The sequence below is a fragment of the Ahaetulla prasina genome, chromosome 4 (assembly GCF_028640845.1).
Source record: "Ahaetulla prasina isolate Xishuangbanna chromosome 4, ASM2864084v1, whole genome shotgun sequence".
NCBI classification, from domain to species: domain Eukaryota; kingdom Metazoa; phylum Chordata; class Lepidosauria; order Squamata; family Colubridae; genus Ahaetulla; species Ahaetulla prasina.
In genome coordinates this window covers 141021523-141044201 of record NC_080542.1, presented here as the reverse complement: position 1 = coordinate 141044201, position 22679 = coordinate 141021523, and the positions used below count along the sequence as shown (strand labels likewise).

The window sequence follows — 22679 nt, the reverse complement described above, 5'->3', positions numbered from 1 at the left end:
TTTTGGCACGCGATAGCATGATGGGCCCAGTAGGCTCATTTTTCACCCTCCCCAGGCTCCAGAGGCTTTCTTGGAGCTTGGAGAGAGCGAAAACGGCCTTCCCCATCCCCCTGGAGGCCCTCCAGAGGCCAGAAATGGCTCGTTTTCCAGCTTCCAGTGGGACTGGAAGGCCCGTTTTTCACCCTCCCCGGGCTCCAGATTCTTTCTAGGAGCTGGGGAGGGCAAAAATTGCCTTCCACACCCCTCAGAGCCCTCCAGAGGCTGGAAACAGCCTGTTTCCTGACTTCCGGTGGGTCCGGAAGGCCTAAAAATCAGCTGGCCGGTGCACACATGCACGCTGGTGCTGAGCTAGGACAACACTTGCATGCCCACAGATATGGCCCCACATGCCACCTGTGGCACGCATGCCATAGGTTTGCCATCACAGGTCTAGAACAATCTATCTTCCAATGCACTTAACAGGGAAAAAATACTTTTCATAATACTATAGGTAAGCCTTGCTTACCAACTGTCTTATTTAGTAATTGATTGAAGTTACAATAGTAACATATATGTAAAAATATATGACCATCGCAATGTCCTATAATCACGTGATCAGCTTTGTGTGTTTTCTAACTGATTAGCAATAATCTGATCTGCACTACTATTAATCGTTTCATAGTTCATAGTTCCCATCACCAATCTCTTTCCACTTATGACTGTATGACTATAACTTGTTGCTGGCAATCCTTATGATTTATATTGATATATTGATCATCAATTGTGTTGTAAATGTTGTACCTTGATGAACGTATCTTTTCTTTTATGTACACTGAGAGCATATGCACCAAGACAAATTCCTTGTGTGTCCAATCACACTTGGCCAATAAAATTCTATTCTAATTCTATTCTAATTCTAATCAGTTAATGGAGAACATGAAAATAAAATTGTAAGTCATGATCATGTTAACGATCCAGTTAACGATATAGAGATTCACTTAATGACAAAGCAGAAGTGAAGACATGAAGCTATCATGATCACATGATTTTCCACTTAGTGATTGCAGAATTTAGTTGAGGAGCTTCTAGTCCCAATTGTGGTCACTAAGAAGGACTACCTATACACAATAATTTAAAATGAGGGACCAGTGGTTTAGCACTTTATATTCCAGTTTTGCTTACTTGCAGTTCTGGCACACTTTACAATCAGGGCACTGCCAACCTGCCCGCTTGATAGGTGTCACTTGTATATCCAGGCACATTCCATGGTAATGCTGGCCACAGGTTGTACAAAAAAGTTGATCTAACAGGTCACCAGGGCTGTCACACACTGCACAATTAGCTTCTTCCTTGGCTACAAATTAATAGATGAATTCTGTGTTATTTTATAGGGAAAATAACTTTCAAAAGATAGAACAGCTAGATATATTTTTTAAATTTTGTAAATTTTATTCAGGTGTTAAGTAAGGATTGTACAACCTATCTTATGAAAAATGTACCCAGAAAATAAAACATTTAATGTCCACATGAGTCTGTTATTATATACAGATCATAGTCTTTAAATTTAAACCAGTACTAGTAAAATTATTGCCATTACTTAAAAAGAAGAGTGCAGCAGGAACAGCCATTTATATTTCAAGAAAGATGCTGTAAGATGAGAGAGCAGGACAAATTTATCTTAAATTAGCTGATAGGGCAATCTGACTTCTGTCATTTCTCAGCATTTAATTTGAATTGCTACTAGATAGGAAAGAGGAAAAATTAATTTTGCACGTCTCCTTGCCTATAATCCTTCATCCCATCATAGCGCTTACAAAAACACATAACAAGAGTAAAACTGGGCAAATCTATCTACTCCAATTCTTTTTATTTTTTAATTTATTCCTTCGATTTATATAGTTGCTCATTGCGCAACGAATTAAAACATTTTTTTAAAAATCAGTAATATGAAAACAACAGCCAAGGAGCCAAAACCAATCTGTGCAAATAATATCCAATCAAATCCATAGAGATTTGAAATAACTAAACAAACATCTGATTAGGAGGCTTTATTACATATTTTCAGCATTATTTAATATGACTACTTACATCTTTGCGGAGCCTGGTCAATGTGATCTGGGCAAAGAAGGGAAAAGTTATTAAAATCCTGAAATGTGCCTGCTCCAGCAGCACACGGGTAATGATATATGTGGGTGCATTTCTCTTCACAGCATTTGATAGTGGCTCCAAGGTGCTTGCAGTATGCACATCGCTGAAACAGAAAACACAGGGCCAGTCAGCATTGCTTGAGTTCACAGAATCTTTATACTTTCTTTTCTTCCCTAAATTAATTCCTTCTTTTGAAATGACTGAAGACATTGAAATTTGTCACATAGCTTTCTAAAATTTATAGCTGGCTACTGGAATTTGGGTTGCCTATTTCCAAATTCATTGTTTATTTATTATAGCAACTTTGTTCATATCATAAATTGGCCACTCAACAGGCACAACGATAAAGTAAATGCTATATTTTTAAAATTGTAATTATTTCAGTAAATTCAGTAAATTGGTTGAATTTAACCTGTACATTAAATAAATAGAAATTTCTTTTTCCCCTTTTAATATTCTTCCTGTATTTTCAAAAGCTTTCTATTTTGAGATTAAAATGTATGTTTTTCTCCCACTCAGAAACAACAAATGCTGATCCATCAATTAAGCCACTGCAATACCCTATTATTATTCATTAGACCTACAGCTCATTTCATTAACTAAATTCTTACTGCCTTAGATCTAACCACAGACCTGATTTTGTTTATGTAGTCATATAATCATGTAAAAGAAAATATAAAAGCACAGAGCAGAATTTTTGTTGTGTCCTAACCAGTTCCAGGAAATTCTCTATTGAGAGAATAATTTGACATTTTCCATTACGCTTTTTAAGTCACATGATAAGCCTTAAACTTTGATATTTTTATCAGTAAATATGCAACTAGTCTTGTCACCATTGATTTTATAAATAAGTTAAACCCAGAAATGACGATAGCCTGAAGAAACCTGAGAAAGATGGAAAAGAATTTATAGTGCCAAGTAAAGAAGTATGAGTAGAGATTGAAATTTTAATTGTATTTATTGTTTATAACTCCTATAGTGTAATTATGCTGGCAATTAAAAGCATTTCACAACTTTACCAAAAAAGCCATTTTATAAACCAGGTAGTATGTGTGTAATCTGAACTAAAAACTATAAAAGCATTAAAGCTACTAACATTTACAGAATTCATATAGAAAAGTAGCCAACTACCAGATATAATAAATATGCTCAGGAGGCTTTGGCAATAGCTGCTAAGAATAAGATCTTATTTCTTTCTCCATAGCAAAAACATTCGTATATAGTACAAATAAGAAGTTATGATTCAAAAGACTTGAGTGTATTGTTTTATATCAATTTGACTACTAAAAAGTACATGAATAAAATGATTTTAAAATTGTTACATAAAAAATCCTGCCATTTTTGAGTTACAGAAATGTTTCATATGGGCTTTTTAAAAATACAAATCATCTATAATTGACAACATATATCATATATATGTGACCATATATGGTCAAGCATGTGACCAGTTTGGTTTATTGGTTAGGGTACCATGCTAAAAACTGGGAGACTGTGAGTTCAAGTCCACCTTAGCCATGAAAGCTTAGGGCCAGTCACTCTCTCTCAGCCCAACCTATCTCACAGGGTTGTTGTTGGGGGGGGGGGGAAATAGGAGGAAGAAAGTGTGTTGGATATATTTGCAGCCTTGAATTGTTTGTACAAATAATAAAGGTGGGGTAAAAAATAAATAAATAAAAGCAGTGCTTTTCAACCTTGGCAACTTTAAGATGGATGGACTTCAACTTCCAGGATTCCCAAACCAGTATGCTAAGTGGGGATTTATGGGACTTGGTCCCCCATCTCTATGTCAAGCCAGTATATTGGTATTTCAAAGCAAAGCATGATGGTGCAGTGGTTAATGGGCAGTATTGAAGGCAAACTCTGCCCATAGCCTGGAGTTCGATTGCAACAGCGCTCAAGGTTGACTCAGATTTCCATCCTTCCAAGGTTGATAAAATGAGGACTCAGATTGTTGGGGCAAATAATGCTTCTATGTTGTGAAGTGCCCAGAGTATGCTGCAAAGCATCACTGGGCGGTTATATAAGCCTAAATGCCATTGCGATGCTATTGAAACTAGGTGATGACATCAGAACTAGATGGTGTAGGATAGATAAGAAGTGGGGAGCTCGAGTTCAAGTCCCCCCTCTCACTACAGAAGCCCACTGGCTGACTTTGGACTAGTTACTCTCTTTTAGCGCCCAGCCAAATTCCAATTCCCCTCAATCATGGAAGTTCCTTTAGGGAGTTTGGGCCAGTTCCTCTTTCTTAGTTCAAGAGCAAGGAAGTGTAGTAGTTAAGGGGATAGGGAAAGAATAGCAAGACTCAGGTTCGCCTCACGGCGTCAATTGCTTACCGAGTGTCTCTGAGTTAAATACTCATTCTCCTGCCCCATCTTTCTTGGAGGCATTTGATTAGCTGCTGTTGATTCTCTATTAGTCTGATCTGATCTACTAGAGGTCCTCTTATACTGCAAATATTTCAATACATAATTTTTAATGCCTCCGTATAAGTTTCAATGCATCCTTATCAAATGATGAGCAAGCCTAATATTAAGAAGATAAAATCCTGACACACTATGATTAAAGAAATCACAACAAATACTGGTATGATAAAAAAAATTAGGAGATTGATGCTATTTTGACTCCTATTTTTCTTGCGTGTCAACCTTACCATTTTTATTTTTTTTTGAGTTATTCATGATCTGGAATTTCAATCCCTCCAATTATTCCAAACAAAAACAATGTGGAGAGTGGAGTAAAAAAGGCACCCTCCCCTCTCCTTCTTCCCAAGCCTCAACCTTCATTCCCGTCTAGCTACAAAGAAGGAGGTTGCTAGGAGATAACAGCCTCCTTTCATTAGGCAAACTCACTCATTTGCTAGAGTGGAAAGTCATATTGAACAGAGCAGAATGATTATGTTTTAATTACTGAACTTGTTGCTGACATTGTAGCCACACATAGTGATTTACGTTCTTTATACGGAACAGACTAACTAGAGAAAATTTTCTTTGTCCTTCCATGATAACTTTCTTTTCTCTCTACTAAACTGTTCATTTGTGCGGCTTTACCAATTTTCCGAAAACAACTTTAACATTCTACCTTTAAATAAGATTCCCCAAATGTATCATAAACTTTTATTGCTAAGCTGTTTATATAGAACTAATTTAGTAGAAAATTAATAGCTCATGAAAAAGTAGTAGCTTAATTTCTAAACCAACAAAAGCTGTATTAATATAACCTGTTGTTTCCTTTTGAATTGCTCAATTTGACTACATTTGTTGAATATGTTTTACATTTTTTACAGTATATTATTTCACAAGCATTTACTAAATGAGTGTAGACGGAAAAAAAAGTTTTCTTTCTTTCTCCACAACCACTTTCCACTGTCTTTTAGTTCTATTGATTTGACAATATAGAAACCTAAATGTTTCAGTAGGTCTCTATGCTTTAAACAATCAATAAGATTACTCTTATGCTTGCAACTATTTGGCAAAACGTTTTACAAAAATCCTGAACAACATCATGTGAACACTTAGCAGAAGTTGTAACAATTATCTAAATTAAGTAAATATTATTATAGTTTGCCTTAATCTAGAAATAAAGAAGCTATAATAATGTTTTACCATCTGTTTCTTAATTTTGCATTAAGTTAATTTTACATTCCAATCTAATAGTTGTTTCTCTTGTAATATAGATTACTCAATGGTAGAAATCATAGATGATCAATTTTTAAATGGTTTATACAGAGAACGCTGATCAATTATGTTGTTAAATCTACCACATGATTATTCTCTTCCAAGATTCTTACTCATTAATAGGAATAAATTTACACTTTTTGTTATTTATCACTTTTTGCTACCAATACCATGTGATATTCATTAATGGTTCAAAAGAAACTTTGAGATTTCTTTAAGACACTTTAATATAGATGCTCCTCCAATACAGTTTCAGTATTAAGTATATTTAAAACATTATGATGTGTAATTTAGTTTGATTCTATATATTTCAGTTTTCTAAGTAAAAAAGAATAAACTGCATTAAGAATTTTCCATACATCAACTATTCTGTGCATATCCAGTTTTTAAATTAAAAGAAACAACAATCCTTTAGGTAGTCCTCATTTAATGAATGGTCACTTAACAATTATTCAAAGTTACGACAGACCCAAAAGAAAGTACTTATGACCGGGATTTGAAGTTCTGGCAACTACTCCCCCCACACCATGGTCATGTGGTGGCATTTTGGTGCTCAGCAACTGCTCCACATTTATGGCCATTTGCAGCACCCTGTAGTCATGTGAACATGATTTTTGATGTGTTTTGCCAGAAATCGATGCTTAATGGGCAAAAAACACCCACTGCAAACAATGGATTCATTTCAGAACTGCAGTGTTCATTTAACAACTGCAGCATTCACTTTTTCAACCACTGCATTCACTTAAAGATTGCTGCAAAAAAAAAATTGTCATAAAATTAAGTTGGTCATGTAATGGCCCATTTAACAACCGCCATGACTTGTGGGCTCAATTGGAGTCATAAGTTGAGGAGTTTTTATAAAAACATTTTCTGTTATGTGCACATCATTAAACAGTATAACAGTATAAAACTGTAAACAGCAGAAGATTCAGAGAGGGAGTGGGGTGGGTAGGTAGGTAGGTAGGTGGATCATGGTTAATAGAAGTTTTTAAACAGACATCTAATTTATAATGTGGATAGCTATCAAAATGAAAAAAAGGATGAAGCAAACCCTCAGTAGAGAATAATAACATAGGCATAATCAAATGAAAATAGACAATCAAATAGAGTTTTAGGTTTTAATGTTCATAACACATGTTTTTTCATTGAGCTCCAGAACAAAAAGATAAGCTGCGCAACTCTTTCAACATGATGAAATACAATTAGACCACATAAATGTATTAATAAACCAGTGGACAAATTGGGGATATTTAGTACAATGGAACAGATCAACAATTTAAAGTGTTCTATTATTATAACAAAGCTAACTGTGGCAAAATCAAGCTCAAACAGGAACACTTGCAGCAAGCAAGCATATACTGCTGGGGAGTGGCTTCTACTTGGAAATTTGTTTGTTGAGCTGGAAGGGTAAGGGGAATCAGTCTGAAGCTCCACATTCAAAACAAACATACCGTAACAATTTGGAGCGGGGTGGCAACAGATAGAAATCAATCAGAAAATCCGTTCTGCCACTTTCGGTGATTAAGAAAGTGAAGTACAATTTTTTTTAACTTAATGGATAGAAAAACTCTGAAACTTGATGCCTGGAGATGTGCTGATGGCCACCAATTGAAATTATTTTAATAGGGGATTACAGTAGACAATTCACGGAATACTTGAATATCCAACAAGTGTCTTATGTTCTTATAAAATTCAGTTCATTTTATCAAATGCTAATTTTTTATTAAAAATTCCTAGTTTCATGGTATTAACCTTTTACATAGACAATAGTCATGTAAAAATCAATGTAAATAATATGACATTTAATTTTTATATTTTTAATAACTTTTGCATTATGCTTTTAATCCTCCCAATAGCAGTTCACAAGACGAATCATAAAAATTAAGAGAATAAAACATATAGTAATAAAGCAAAAGCAGAATACATAATACCTGTCATACTCACATTATGGTTCTTAATTCTCAAAATCAAAACTAGAAAAAAATTAATGCCTAAGAAAAGAATGGTGTTTTCCTGGTACTAAAAAAGATAAAATGTTCATGACGGAAATATTTTTTACAGAAGTTATTCTACGCGCAGAAGCTAATTTACTGAATTTTGTGGGACATCTGGGCAAAGAACTTCAAGAAGACATATACATCTCATCAGGAAATACATAAGGAAATGAATCCTGGGGTATGTAAATCCTGAATTTAAATGGGGGGGGGGGAATCTTTGACACTATATCTCTCAATCCAATTTAAAAACCAACAAAAAGAAGCATTAGTTAGTAATTCATTGTTAAACAGCTGTTTTTCCTAGGTTTTGAAAGACCAAAAAGAAACCTTTGAATACTGGGGATGAAATAAATCCCATATAAAAGGCATTTGATAAAATATTCAAGTTAAAACACCCATGGTTATGTTTATGGCAAAGCCTGAGGGAAGCACAATAGTTTGCCTCTAAAGGCTATGTTTCTTAATTATTTTAGACACAGAATACCAGCTTCCACATACAATACCTATAACAGTAGTCAGCAATTTAATCTTAGGGCTTATGATGAAAAGAGATAGCATTATTACATCTCTGAATTGTCCAATTAAAAAATGTGAACAAAATAGATTGAATTAGCATGCGGAACTCAAGAAGTTTGACATTTTTGTAGCAGATAAAATAAATGAGCTGCCAATGTTAATGCAGATCCAAATAAAATAAACAAAATGGGATTTTGACCACCTTATGCCGAACTGCAGACCTTGGCTTCCATCTCAATTTCATCTGCCTCTCAAGCACTTTGTTCTTTTTGCTTTTCATGTAATGACTCTCTGACTTGTCTTTATTATATTATAGATATTATATATCATATCATATTATTATAAATATCAGGTGGAAAAGGACCGTGGGATTTTTTTAAAAAAATAGAAAAAATAATTTTTTCCTTTGATGAAAGTGTCTTTGAAAATAGTAAATGTAATTAAACTAACAGACCAGACTTTGTGTGAAAGTGGACTGGTTTATGTATAAGGACAATCAGTGTGGATTTTACAAAATGAGGCTGCAATAATATGAGTTAGGCAGTCTGATTGTGACCAAAGAAAGCCAACTGGAACTAAAAGAAGCTTGCCTTTTATTCTCACATAGTAACTGACATATTTTCACGTTCTCACCATGGCAACCACAAGAAAAATTACCAAACTGGGAGAAGGACCCAGGGGTTCACTAGAATAACTTATTGATAAGGGCTAATTTTATCAGATTTATTGCAGAAATGGTTTGACTAATTTGATAAGAAGATGAATGCAACAATTAAGAAATGGAAGAAGGATTTTCAGAGGCAAAAATTTTTTTTTAAAAAATAGTTAAGAAAGTTTGGAAAATCTATAGGGCAAGGGACTGCAGACTTACAACGAATTACAGAGTTTTGGAAAGTAAAACAGAAATTATAAATGGGGAGAGACAGAAGGAGCTAGACAATTTGTTATTATTGGAACTTGTGGGAAAAGAATTTTGCTTAAGATTTAGAGAAATTCCAAAAAGAACATCTGCCTGGATTTCTGAATTGGGAGAAAGTCTCTGCCTGGATTTCTGAATTGGGAGAAAGATTGACTATAAGTGGGCTGGACGCAGATCTCTTCTGGGCACAAAGGGACTTCAAATTGATGAGCCCTCCATTGGCCTCAGTCTGGTCATTTCCTTCATCTGATTACTAGTCATCTTCTTCTGAAAAAGTATACAAAGACATCTATTGCAATGTTCCTTAATTTTTGCAAAACCTACATTGATCCTAGAGGCTTATGAAATATTGTACAAAAATCTTTTGCAAAGATGAATTGTAGAATGACTAAGAAACATCTTGAGAGAGGAAATATATTCAGGAACCGACTGTACTGCAAAGTGAAGTATGACAAGTGCTGCTAAAATAGGTTACAAAGAAGAATATTGTATGGAGTACGATTGTATAGCCTAGATACAGCAAAAATTGGTATATATGGAAGACCACAGATGCAAGGTAAATGACTGAACCAGTGCACTAATTTTTCCATATTTTATTTAGGGTCATATATAAAAGAAAAACAGAGTTCTACCTGAAGAAAAAAGTGCCAAATGAATAGCCAGGTTTGAGAAAAGATTAGAAACACAAGATCAGATACCACAATAAAAGAAACTGGTTTACCTTTGCTTTGCTGACTACTACCTTTCTACATTGCTTCACTTGGTAGTCGAGATTATACCTGAATGCTTAATGCATAAAAGGCTAATGAATGTACCAGAATACTGATTATTCATCTGAGGAACTTTTGCAAGGAACAAGAAGCTACTGAAAGAAGTCACTTGGACAAACTTCATTCAAAAAAGGAAAGGTGTGAAATAGGGATGCACATTGTCCTTAAATGCGTTTTACTTCTTCAGCAAATACCATTTGCTTAACAGCAGGATTTAAAGCGATGAAGCTTTGGAGGCTGAAATATTAACAATTTCAGATACGCAAACATCACTTTATTATCGGAAGATTAAGGCAACTCAGAAGAGCTTATTGTAAATTAAAATGGGAAATGAAAAATCTTGGTTATAGTTAAATATTAAGAAGGCAGAGATAATGTCAGCCAGCATGTGAGTGAACTTACAGTTGATGTTGAGGAAGTGACAATGGTAAGCAGTTTTGTTTTCTTAGGTTTAATAAATAAAAATGGATGATAAAGAAGAGTAATCATAGGGAGGAAGGCAATAATAAATGTAGACAAGATCATAAAGGATAATGATATTTCCATCACAACAAAGATAAGAATAATGAAAGCAATGCTCTAATGGTAATGTGCAGCATTTAAAAGTGGATACTGAAAAAGAAGAGAAAAAATTATTTTGAATTATGAATTTGCAGATTGTTACTCTATTAGATTGCAATTAGATTGCAACTTCAACCACATAACAATAACAAGTTGATTTCCACCAAGTAACCAAAAACTACAATATTTTAAACAGATAATAAGAATAATTGATGGATTAGAAAAATTTTCATTTTTTGTAAACTTGGGGGAAGCAGAAAGGAAAAACACTGGATGGATGAACAGGATCAATGAGATTACTAAACAGAATTTGGAAGAGGTATTATTAAGTATCATGAAAATTTTTCATATAGTCACAAGAGTTGAACCCAACTCAATTACACTTAAGTAATTATAGTTGCTTCGGTAAAGTAATCTAATTTATTTTAGGCAAAATGGAAATATAGAATTTCCTAATGGATTTTGGACAGAAAACAATGGTGAAAAGTTTATTACCATTACCTAATCTATTCATAATTCAACCTTCAAACCCTGCTGTACCTTTCACATGTTTTCTAAATTAAATGAAAAGTTATTTTTCAGAACAAGGATTCCATAAAGAAATATGTTTAAAAAGTTCTGCCAAGCAATTTATTACATAAGTTCCTTTACAACAATTATAATACTGAAATAAGCTTATTACTTAGAAACAATATTGAAATTAAGGTTATTTCTATTCCTGTTGCATATTATTAATCAATTTGCTATAATATTATGTATATGTGTGTATAAAGTGGTGGAATTAGGATTTCATTTTATTTTTAATTGTTTGCAAGCATTCAAGTAAACTTCCTTCTTCAAGCTATTTTGCCCATTATTGTTGTATTTATATTAAAAACTATAAGTAATTATAGAAAATTAGTTTCCCTCAGTATTTACTTCTGTATACAGTGCATTTTCCTGCATAGCTAATTTTATTGCTTATAACTTTCCACAGCTGTTTATTCACATTTGCAAATTAATAAAACAAATTGTAATATATGTCACTCACTGCATAATACAGGAGGCAAAATAGATACATCCTTGACATTCTTTAAATATTTGTTTTTACAGTCGAAATTGCACCTCTTACCATTAAAATTACCTGGGCATATCTTAATTTATAATTTGCAATTTGTAAATGAAGCAAGACATGCATTTGTATGAAATCAATTATTTAAAATGACCTACCTTTACTAAGTCCATCTCTAAACTGCCCACAAAGTCTCATCTAAACAACAAATATAGCACTGCAGCTAGCAGAGCTTCTTTTAAAGGGAAGCAAGAGAGATGTGATTGGTTGCTGTGGTGATGGATGTGACACAACTGTTTTAGTTCATCTTCTTGTCTGAATATATCCAGAGAAGAGAGGCTCACCAATTTCTTCTATAATTGGTTCCACTGTCACTAATCACTCTTATTGTTAGGAAATATTTCTAGCATTCATCTGGAATCTGCATTCTTATAACTTAAGGTCATTATTTTGTGGTTGCAGTTTAAAATTATAAAGAAGAGATCTTATTATCATCCTCTGAGTGACAATCTTTCAAGCTCTGATGAGGTCCAATCATAGCCTAACTACCATTAACTGAATAGTTTCGAGGGAAAACACACCTAGCACTTTCAGTCTTTCCGTGTCAGATTTAGCTTACAATTCCATTGTCAACCTTATTGCTCTTCTTTGCATCAGTTTTTACTTTCTCTTAACTCTCCTTAAATTGAAGTGCCTTGAATTTGACACCTAATATAAGATCATGTTTCAGTAACTCAGAATAAAATAAAATGTCCTCTTTCCATTATTTGGAAAATATCCTTTTATTAATGAATTTGAAAAATGTAGATTTGACATTCGCATCACAGTATTGATTTATATTTAGGTTGTGATTTATTTTAATTCCAAAATCCACTTTTCCTTGGTTGGTTGGTTTGTTTTTCACATACTTCTTAACCATCCATCCCTCTCAGAGAGCAGCTGTGGGCAGTATAATTTAATCAATAAAATTAAGCATTAAAAATGGAATAATTTTATAAGAATTTACATGCGTCCCATCTCAGTATCTTAATACCCTTTATTGAGCCAAGTATCCTCCATCTTAAACCTATATATAAATAAATATGGACTAGAGAATAAATCTGCATTTCTCTCTACTAAGCCTCATTTAATTATTTTTAACGGGCTTCTCTAATACAACAAAAAGTGTTTTCAGCTTTGTTTTTTCTAGAATATTAGCTATCTCACTCAGTTTTCTGCAAATTTATAAGCATCCAATTCAAAACTTCATGAGTCTGCTAAAGAGCACCAGGCTCAGGACTGAGCTACAAGGCATCCCACTGCAATGTCTCTCCAGTTTGATATGAAACTACTGGTAAGTGCTCTCTGATAATATTTTCAAATCAGGAGAGAAATCATACTTGGGTACTCACATCAAAATATCATAGAGTGCTCTACAAACTACTTAGGTAAAGTCAAGATATATTATTCCAAAATTATTCCACTTCATTCCAAAATTCCAATAAAAATTAATATACTAATCTGATAAGCCTTTCTCTTCACAAATTTTGGGGAAGAGCAGGAGGGTTTTAGAGGTCTGAAGAAGGGAAACCTATTTTTATCAATTCTGTTACATCTATGTACTCGTCTAGATCCAAGTCTGGATTTAAATGTTTCCTTGTCAATTAATGAAAATAAATATGTAAAAGTTCTGTCATGATATATTAATTCTAGGAACTCACAAAACAGTTTTGATGGTATATAAAAGAAGATTGCAGTGGAATTCACCTGGAATACAGATTATTCTATGAACCTTTAACAGGCCTATAGGTTTTTGCATCTGTATTTTTGCGCATTTTTTGTCAGCTTCACCACTCTGTCTTTTCTTTGAGCACTTAGGCTCAAAGCGAATAATTTTTTTTATTTTACTTTATTTTATTTTATTTTATTTTATTCAGCATCAAAACTCTCTTTGAAAGTTCTTTGTAGGGACAGCCTCTCTTCTTCCATTCTAGAACAGATATACAAATGTAGAGTTCAAGAAAGGGTCTTTTTCTACATCACTGAAGAACCAATGAAAGTTCTTACAAGCCTTTCTTTGCTACCCTGCTTCACTGCCAAGAGTGCATTGATATGGAATATTTCTAACATGATTTTCTTTTGATGCTTTTATGGGAAACCAAGGGGCAGTATTTCAGTAGAGGGAAAAAAGAGGGTTGCTAAAAAGAAAGTTATTTCTCGGTATATACTACCAAGAAAGCTTTGCAACGAAAGTATTCCATATTGCTGGTACTTCTAGAACAAGCTAGCAAATATATGGCCATAGGATCAAACTTGGAATAATTAAAATTCCAAAGATTGCAATGATAAATTTGTCATGTAAAATATTTCATCGTTCATTGGGGGAGGTAACTTATTAAAAAGAAAGTGAAAATCAGAATAAGCTTGACAATAGAATTACAATACTATTTATCATGTAATTTCTGAAGGAACACAACCAGCTAGATTCTGGTGATTAGTTTCATGTATTATTTCTTTTTAATACATGAAGGCATATTCCTTTATGCCTTTTTAATTGGGTCCCCAATATAAAAAACAGTGCTCAATTTTTACTCCATCAGAAAGGGACTGTAAGGACTATAAGGTAAAACAGATAGCTTGTATGTATTGGTATATGTTGGAATTCTTACAGAGCAAGTTATTTACAAGATACCAGTTATGTATTGTCACAGAAATATGCTAAAACTAAAGAACTAGATGAAATATTAATTTTTAATTAATAAGTCATGTTTAAAATACACACATAATGTTTTAATAAGCATTTTTGAATGGCAAAAACATCTGCTAAATTCCTGGCATCAGGTGGTTGAAATATTCCAAAAATAAAAGACCTCCCAGTCTTAGATATAATTTGCAAATTTGTCTGGGAGAAAAAAAAATGATACTCTATTAACATTTTAACATTAAATTGAAAACAATAATATCTTAAGTCATTTTTCAAACTGGATAGCAATGGAATGACCATTTATTGTGGCATGAGCAGAGTATCTATCTCAAAAAAGCAGAGCACTCTGAAAAACTCCAGAGAAAAGCCATAATAAAATGATTCAATTCTAATTTTAAAACATAATATACCTATATGATGTTTTAAAATTAGAATTGAATCATTTTAGTCACCTAACAGTGGTATCGCTTAACAAAGGCAATACAGGCACTCCTTCTTGCCATCATCAAGTGGAGATTGTAGGTTGTTAAGCAAAGGGCTCCTTGCAACTTCCATGCAGCTTCCAACAAGCAAAGTCAGTGAACAAGGCAGAAGGAAGTGGTACATCCCAGGCAGTTCACAGGCAGGCCAGTGGGCACGTAAGAAGCCCCTGGTGAGTGGGGAGGTTAGAGGCTTGTGACCTTCCCTCTGAATTTTCCATTGGCTTCCTTGTGAAAAGCCAGAAGGAAAGAGCATAAATGGCAGCAACTATTGTAAATTTAAGTCCATTGCCAAGCATCTGGAGTGTGATTATGTGACTATTAGCTGCGCTGTGCTGGCCAGAATTTTGAGGATCTGTCATAAGTACTATTTGTTCAGTGCCACTGTAATTTGAACTGGTCACTAAACAAAAAGGTTGTTAACTAAGGACTACCTGTAGTTGAATTGCTGCTAAAGAGAGGATTGCAAACTCAAGTTGACATGAAGGCTACATGAAGATCATTTTTCATTAGACCAAGGGCTATAACAATGAAGACTTTTCATACAGCGAGTTAAATGTTACTAACTTTTAATGATTATATTTTAATTAATTATCTGTGGCCTTCCATATATTCCTGAACTATACCTTCCAAACAGCCTCAAACAGCCTGACCAAGAATGAAAGATACAGCACCTTTAGAATTACATGTTGCCTACTGATCAGATAGCATGTTAAAGGGAAGCGTCAGTTTTCAAGGAAGATATATTAATTCTTCCTCAACCTCCAGCCCAGTGGTGAAATCATTCACGGGTTGCCACCTGTTCGCTGCCTGCATGTGGCATGCATGCGCAGTGTGCACCAAATGTACACTGCACACATATGTGCAGTGCACACCAAATGCACAGTGCGTACACGCATGCGTAGTGCACACCAAACGTGTGCTTCACACGGAAAAAGGAGCCTTTTGAAGGTAAGTAGAACAGTGAGGGGGGAAACAGCTGTGCCGCATGATTTAGATTTGCTAGAAAGCAGGATTTCCTGCTTTCTAGGGAATATAAATTGCAGGCCACAGCTGATCTTTGGAAATACCAATTCAGATGAACCGGTAGCTTTTTTTTCTATCAGTTCACCTGAACAGGTAACTTTTATTACTACCAGTTCACCAGAACCGGTTCGAACCGGTAGCATTTTACCCCTGCTCCTGCCTCTAATCAAATTTCCAATCTTTTGCTACTATCGTAGAAGCAAAAATGGAACAAGTGCAGAACTGCTTTCCCATGGCTATCCTTTGATTTGATTCTATGAAAAGTTGTTAAATCTCACCCTTCCTAACTCCTTAGTCCCAAAAGTAGCCCCAAAGAGAGCTCTTTCCAATTCGTGTACCTGCCCATTTGTCTACTCCCTCCGACCTATATCAAGGTCCCTTTCTACCAAGACAGGGATAATCCCTGCTCACTCCTTCCATGGACCCAGGGTGAGGAAGAGCCACATATAAAAGTGCTGCACATTTCAACTTGCTTGATCTTTTTTCTCCTCTTTTGGGGGAGAAAGGGGACTCCTCCACATGATGGCTTTGTTCTATTAAAGGGCAAGAGTGAAATGCATGAAGAGGGGAAATCAAAGAATGGAGTTCTTAGTCCCCTGCCATGCTCTCCTTTCACAAGGAGGAGATGGAGGACAGCTTAAAAAATCTCCAACAATTTGGGCAACTAGTGTATGGGTTATGTCACTGCCAACTCAACACTTGAAAAAAAGATGAAATGCTACTGTTGTATTTCAAGGAGGCTTAACTTAGAATAGTTCTGTGTTTTGGTGTAGGACAAATTTTTGTGGAATATTTTTGTCTTTTTAATTAATGTAGGGTTAATAAAGGTGAAGTTTATCATGAGTGCAATGATGAATGCTTAGAGCATAAATAGAGGCATTCTTCACTTGTTGAAAACTTTCTTCAAAGGCAATCTGACAGAATGCATGGACAATAATGTAAAAATAAGGATATTAAGACATGAAAGATCCCAGGACATTCATAGCAATATAATCTGGCAGACCCAAAAGGCAGACTTCACTGCAACCAAAGCAAGCTTTCAGTTAATCTACAGCAGCTCAATTATTCAGAATAAAACTAATCTCAAAGAGTATAATGGTTATTCAAATAAAGTTCTTGTGCATTTGACATAATGAACAGAAAGTTCCCTCATATGAAGCCAAGCGCAAATTCTTTTAATTTTCCCTCTAGGAAAATAAATACATCATTTCTTAGTTATTTCAACTTGTAATCAATTATCAGTAGTTGCAGGGGAGGTTAGCCACAGCTTTTATTTTGGATATGTTTTTATTTGTTGATTAATATTTTTTTCATTGAAAGAGAAAATGTGTATACTTAGGATCTCAGAATTTCTGAAACATCAGAAGTGGGTTTTTTGTTCCATCTATTGAGCCACTGAAATTGGCAGAGATGCAGTACCCGAGAAAGAACATTATGAGAAAGTAAAGAACGACTGGTTCTCTGTACTTTGCCAAGAAAAAAGCAATTGCAGGTAGCTTTATTTCCAGAAAAGAGGGCGGAGGGGGGGGGATCTCTCTGCTACCTTCCTTAGAACTGCAGTATTTAAAAGAACCATTCTCAACTCTATTAGAGTTTTTTTAGAATCTGCTTAAGCTGTTATTGTGTTTAGTACAGCAGAAAAACCTGAACATAAGCTATTTAAAATACAAATTTATGAAAATGTATGTTTTAGACACATAATTCATTAATATTAACAGAGAATGTGATACTCAGCTGTATGTCTCAGCCCGTAGTGAGTTAAGTGTTGCTGTGTCCTCCCTTTCGCAGTGCCTGAAGGCTGCTAGGGGCTGGATGGGGAGCAAAAGGTTGAAACGAAACCCTGGCAAGACCGGCTGGCTCCGGGTTTGGGGTTCATTGGCCCAGGGAGACTTGCCATCTTTGGTCTTGGATGGGGTGGCACTACCCCAAACAGACCCTGTTCGTAATCTGGGGGTTCTCCTGGACTCGTGACTCCTGCTCAAAGAGAAGATGGCAGTCCTGGCCAGGAGGGCCTTTGCGCAACTGCGGGTTGTGTACCAGTTATGCCCTTGAACCAATAATCCCTACTCACAGACACACATATCCTAGTCACTTCCCGACTTGACTATTGCAAGGCGCTCTACATGGGGCTGCCCTTGAAGAGCATCTGGAAGCTCCAGTTTGTGCAAAATACAGCAACCCGCATAGTTTTGTGCAGACCTCGGTGTGCACATGTATTACCTGTCTTGCAGGAAATGCATTTGCTTCTGGGTGCAATTCAAGGTACTGATTGTCACCTTTAAAGTCCTACATGGCTTGGGACCAAGTTATCTGAAGGATCGTCTCTTGCTGGTCACATCTACTTGATCCACAAGAGCAGGAAGGCAAGGAATATTGCGAGTTCCCATTAACTGAATATATGATTCTCTCTTTTATTAGTTTTATTGTTTTTATATGAGATTTTCATATCCTTGTAAGCTACCTTGAGTCATCATGTGCGAATAGGCAGCAATATACATTTCCAAAAATAAATAAATAAATATTGCTTCTTGCCTGCCTTATAAAAGTGGTCAGAAAATTAGAGAAATGCTACCAAGAACCATCAACAGAAGCCCTGAACAAACTTTAAACCTCAACCTTTCTTCTCTATTTCATTAAAATTCTTACAGAAACTTGAAGTCACTTTCAGCTTTATCTAATAAACATAAGAAACATAAGAAACTGATGGTAGAAAAAGATCTAGTGGTCCATAGAATCTGTCCCTTAAGGATTTGAAGATCCTTCAAATTATAATTATTTTCAATTTTTATATTTTTTAAATTTTTGTTGGATGATGGACGGGTTTATTCCAAGCATCTTTAAATTCAGTTACTAATGACTGACCCACCTCTGCTGGATGTTGGTTCCAAACTTTCACTACTCCAATGGTCCCCAACCTTTCCAGCTTGTAGGACTGACTGGTGGGAGAAGGGATTATTCCATCCAAGTGACGAGGGAATGCATTTGCACTGATCTATTTGAACGGGCCACAGCCTGGTACTGGGCCACAGCGTGGGAGTTGGGGACCTCTGCACTACTCTTTCTCTGAAATAATATTTTTTAGCATTACTTTTGAACTTCCCATCTGTCAGTTGAGGTTATGCCTCCATGTTCTTGACTTTTGCTTAATACTGAAAATACTTCTAGAACCTTATTCACATCCTTAATATATTTAAAAGTTTCAATCATGCCCCCACTTTTCCTTCTGTCCTCCAGGCTGTACATATTAAGTTTCTCCAATCTCTCCTGATACATTTTTGTCTCTCAGACCTTACACCAAGATCTGTGTTGCCTGTCTCTGGACTCATTCAATCTTATCCATATTTTTATTTATGTAAGGTCTCTGTAACCGGACACCATATTCCAAATTGGGTCTGAGTAAAGCCCTTTACAGTTAGATTAGGACTTCCTTAAATAAATATGTAAAACTGGTTGACAGTTTGGGAGAAAAACCTTCCATACACTTTCAACTCAATGACTAAATTTCCATTTTCAAACTGACTATGATCTTCCTTCTTTCCTTTCCTTCCGTCCTCCTCTCTCCCTCCCTCCCTCCCTCCCTGAATACCCTATGAAACAAACTTTTATACCTGTATTTATTTGAAACATTACAATGGATTAAATGGGGCAGTTTAAAATTTTAAATGGAAACTTTTACCTAAATATAGTTGGTCCTCAGTTTATGACCATAACAGGGACCAGAACATTATACTTGTAGACATCATTTAATTTTTAAAGGACAAATTAAACATTACATTGTCATATTTAAATCTTATTACTTGAAGAAGCATATCTTTGTTAAAATAAAAATAATTATCTATCCCTGGAAAAAAAAGGGGGGAGTAAGAATACGGACAGTATGGACTATCTCTTTATCTTACATATAATTTGTTCCAATATGTAAGACCCAGAAATGTACAACAATGCAAGAATAAACATGTCAGGGAAGGGGTATAACTACTTCCAAAAAATGGGGGCCACTACAGAGAAGGTCTTTGTCCTATGATCCCAATAGCCCACTGCTAACAAGTGTAGCAACCTAAAAAACTTGCAACAGCAGGATTGCCATGCCAAAGTCTGGCTTCTCCATATTGGACCAGTGTCCACTTCCAAATCATTTCCAAAACAGCCTCACTTAAGAGAAGATTACATCAGTCCAATTGTTTTGGTGATCAAAATGTGAATTACCATTATAAGGCCATTCAAATAAAGGTAAGATCATATGTTAAAAGCAGTGACATAAAAAATAAAGATTATAATCTAATCTGAAATCACTATCTCCCGAACAAACTAAAAATATTTCTACAAATACAAAGATGCCATAGGTTCGCATTTTTCAAACAGCAATCTCTAATTGTCACATGATAAACCAATCATTAGTGACTTTCATAAGCAAGGCATAATTTAAAATGTTATGTTTAGCCAATTCATTGACAAAGAAAACTACATACATTTTAAACAGATTTTAAAATTTATAGATAACAATAAGCATTAATTTAATTAAACCTTTAAAAACTTTTTTTTAAAACGAGGGTATGCTTTCTTTAAACAGATGTTTATAGGTAATCCTCGACTTACAACAACAATTGGGAGCAGAATTTCTATTGCTAAGTAAGGAAGTTAAGTGGGTTGTACCCAATTTTATGACCTTTTTTTGCCACAGATTAACTAAATCAGTGTAGTTGGTAAGTGAATCGTGATGGTTAGGCGAATCAGGCTTCTTTCACTGACTATGTTGGAAGCCTGTTAGAAAGGTTGCAATTGAATCCAGGATGCTGTAACCATCTTAAATACATGCTGGTTGCCAAGAACCCAAATTTTGATCACATGGTCATGGGTATGCTGTAAAATTATAAGTGCAAGGACTGGGTTTTTTTTGGTGCCTTCCAGTATCTTTAAATTATTGCTAAAAAAAAAAAAGGTTGTTAAGTCGAAGCCTGCCTGTAGTTGGATGCAAAGTAGGAAGGGTGTTTTGGTTCTGGCATGATCATATTTGTTAAGTTTTCCTTAAAGAAAACACACTGAAAGTATACTGTATATCTCTGTTCACTTATCTACAAACTAGATTTCTTTTGCTGCTGCTAAATATGCATGTTTCAACTAAACATGAAAAAAACATTACTGTTTTATCCAGAAGAATATTATTCATATGCAAATAAGGGCATTCATCAAAACACATTTTCATGTACTTTTTCATGGGGTGGGATATCTATTAATAGGCAGAAGGGTTTAAAATTCAAGGGAGGGATCTAAATTCTTAGAAAGATGTAAAACAACACTCTAAAATCCAACCATGGCCTAGAAAAGCTATCGAATAGAGAATAAATGTTGCTGTTATATGATGTGATGAATTCTCTTCCTACCTTAAAGATATAAACATTAAATTGCATGTAATGTTTGCAAATTTTATACTGCACGTTCAACACTTCCAAGGCACATCTAATCCTTGCTACATTCTTGTATAATATATAAAACGGGCACTAACCATAGGAAACTAAGAATCAGCATCCCATAATTGCATTAAAAATCAAAAGACATCCTCCCCCAGCCAAAAAATCCTGAAGTCAATTAAAAAGCATGTTATGGAAATAGTATTTTCTATGTTGTGAACTCACAAAATGTCCCACCCAGTATAAAATTATCATGTACACCATTTAAATTTATCCTTAAAAGATATTTCATCCTCTCCAATTCCTCCAACCCCAATAAAGGCTTTATGTTATCTTACCAGAATATCATGTATAGCTTAATTTATACATTTAAAAGAATACATAAATCTAGTTATTGCAACTATGCTCACATTTACCTAAAATCAATGTATTTAAATTTGATTAATTTACTGGGCCAAAATCTTTAGAACAAATTTAAACATAGAAACCACTTAAAGGTCTTGTGTTGTTGTTTTTTAAAAAAGGTCCTCCTTGTTTACAAGTCTGGGAAGTGGGATAAAAACTGATTACTTAGTTATCTGGAGGCTGAGAGTTTGCTAGTGAAATGTACCACCTTCCACTTTGTTTTTATTGATTTCATCATATAAATTAATAACTGAAAAACATATTTCATATGTATTTTGAAGTAACCTGCAAATGCCATCTCTGGATTCCATAACGTTTTAAGCATTTATGACACAGAATTTAGATTTTACTATATTCTAGAAAATATATAACCTTAGTTATTTTCAAACTCACTTTTGTGCTCCCTGAGACAACAGCTTTGTCCACGTTCGCTGGCAGCTGCTCTTCTGTCTGGCAAACTTCCAGTGACCATTCCGCACAGCGGTGATGAGCCCAACAATAGCCTAACACATGATGTTAGCAAATTAATCAATTAGTTTGGGCCCTTTTTGCCAAGTAATATCTAACTTTCAGCTTCAAAGGGAATAGAAAAAAGCACCAATGTATAACAGAAAGACAAATAGCATAACTTGATCCTATCAGTAATCCAAATTAATATGAAATTTGGATTCCAATATTAGGGTCTTATGAGAATTTCTGTAAACTGAGATCTCAGCAAATTCATAAGAATTCATATCCACATGTGTTGCTACCATGTGACATGAAAATGTTTCTGAATAATGTAGAAGGGCCCTAGTTACAACAAAGCTCTTTCTGCCTAATTTTGTCACCTGCTTACCTATCCCCACTCACAGCTGCGTCTTCTGCAAAGGTTTTGCTAAACTGTGGGACAATCATCTTCTAGAGAACTATAAAGTTTGGCTAATCTCATGCTTTTCTATTCACTCTCAATCATGTAAAAAGGTCTAACTCTTCGGGCTAGCTTATTATTTCTTTGTCACCATGGAAAATGAATCGAAGAAGTTCTTGTTAAAGGCATCAGATATAAATTTTGCATTTCAAT

General features: G+C 34.8%; 1 protein-coding gene across 23 annotated transcripts in view; it reads right to left on the bottom strand.

Annotated features, from left to right (window-relative positions):
• KMT2C (lysine methyltransferase 2C) overlaps positions 1 to 22679 on the bottom strand; it is a 190447-nt gene that overhangs the window by 100042 nt on the left and 67726 nt on the right. For 21 of the 23 annotated variants that reach the window (XR_009155148.1, XM_058183716.1, XM_058183715.1 and 18 more), the window contains 3 exons: positions 22010 to 22119; positions 2068 to 2230; positions 1162 to 1333 (listed from right to left, as the gene is read on the bottom strand). Coding sequence is in view for 22 of the 23 variants with exons in the window: in XM_058183716.1 (XP_058039699.1) it covers positions 1162 to 1333; positions 2068 to 2230; positions 22010 to 22119 (445 nt within the window). In the remaining variant the exon portion in view is untranslated. The remainder of the gene's footprint in view (positions 1 to 1161; positions 1334 to 2067; positions 2231 to 22009; positions 22120 to 22679) is intronic. The other 2 variants (XM_058183731.1, XM_058183730.1) reach the window with 1 other exon arrangement.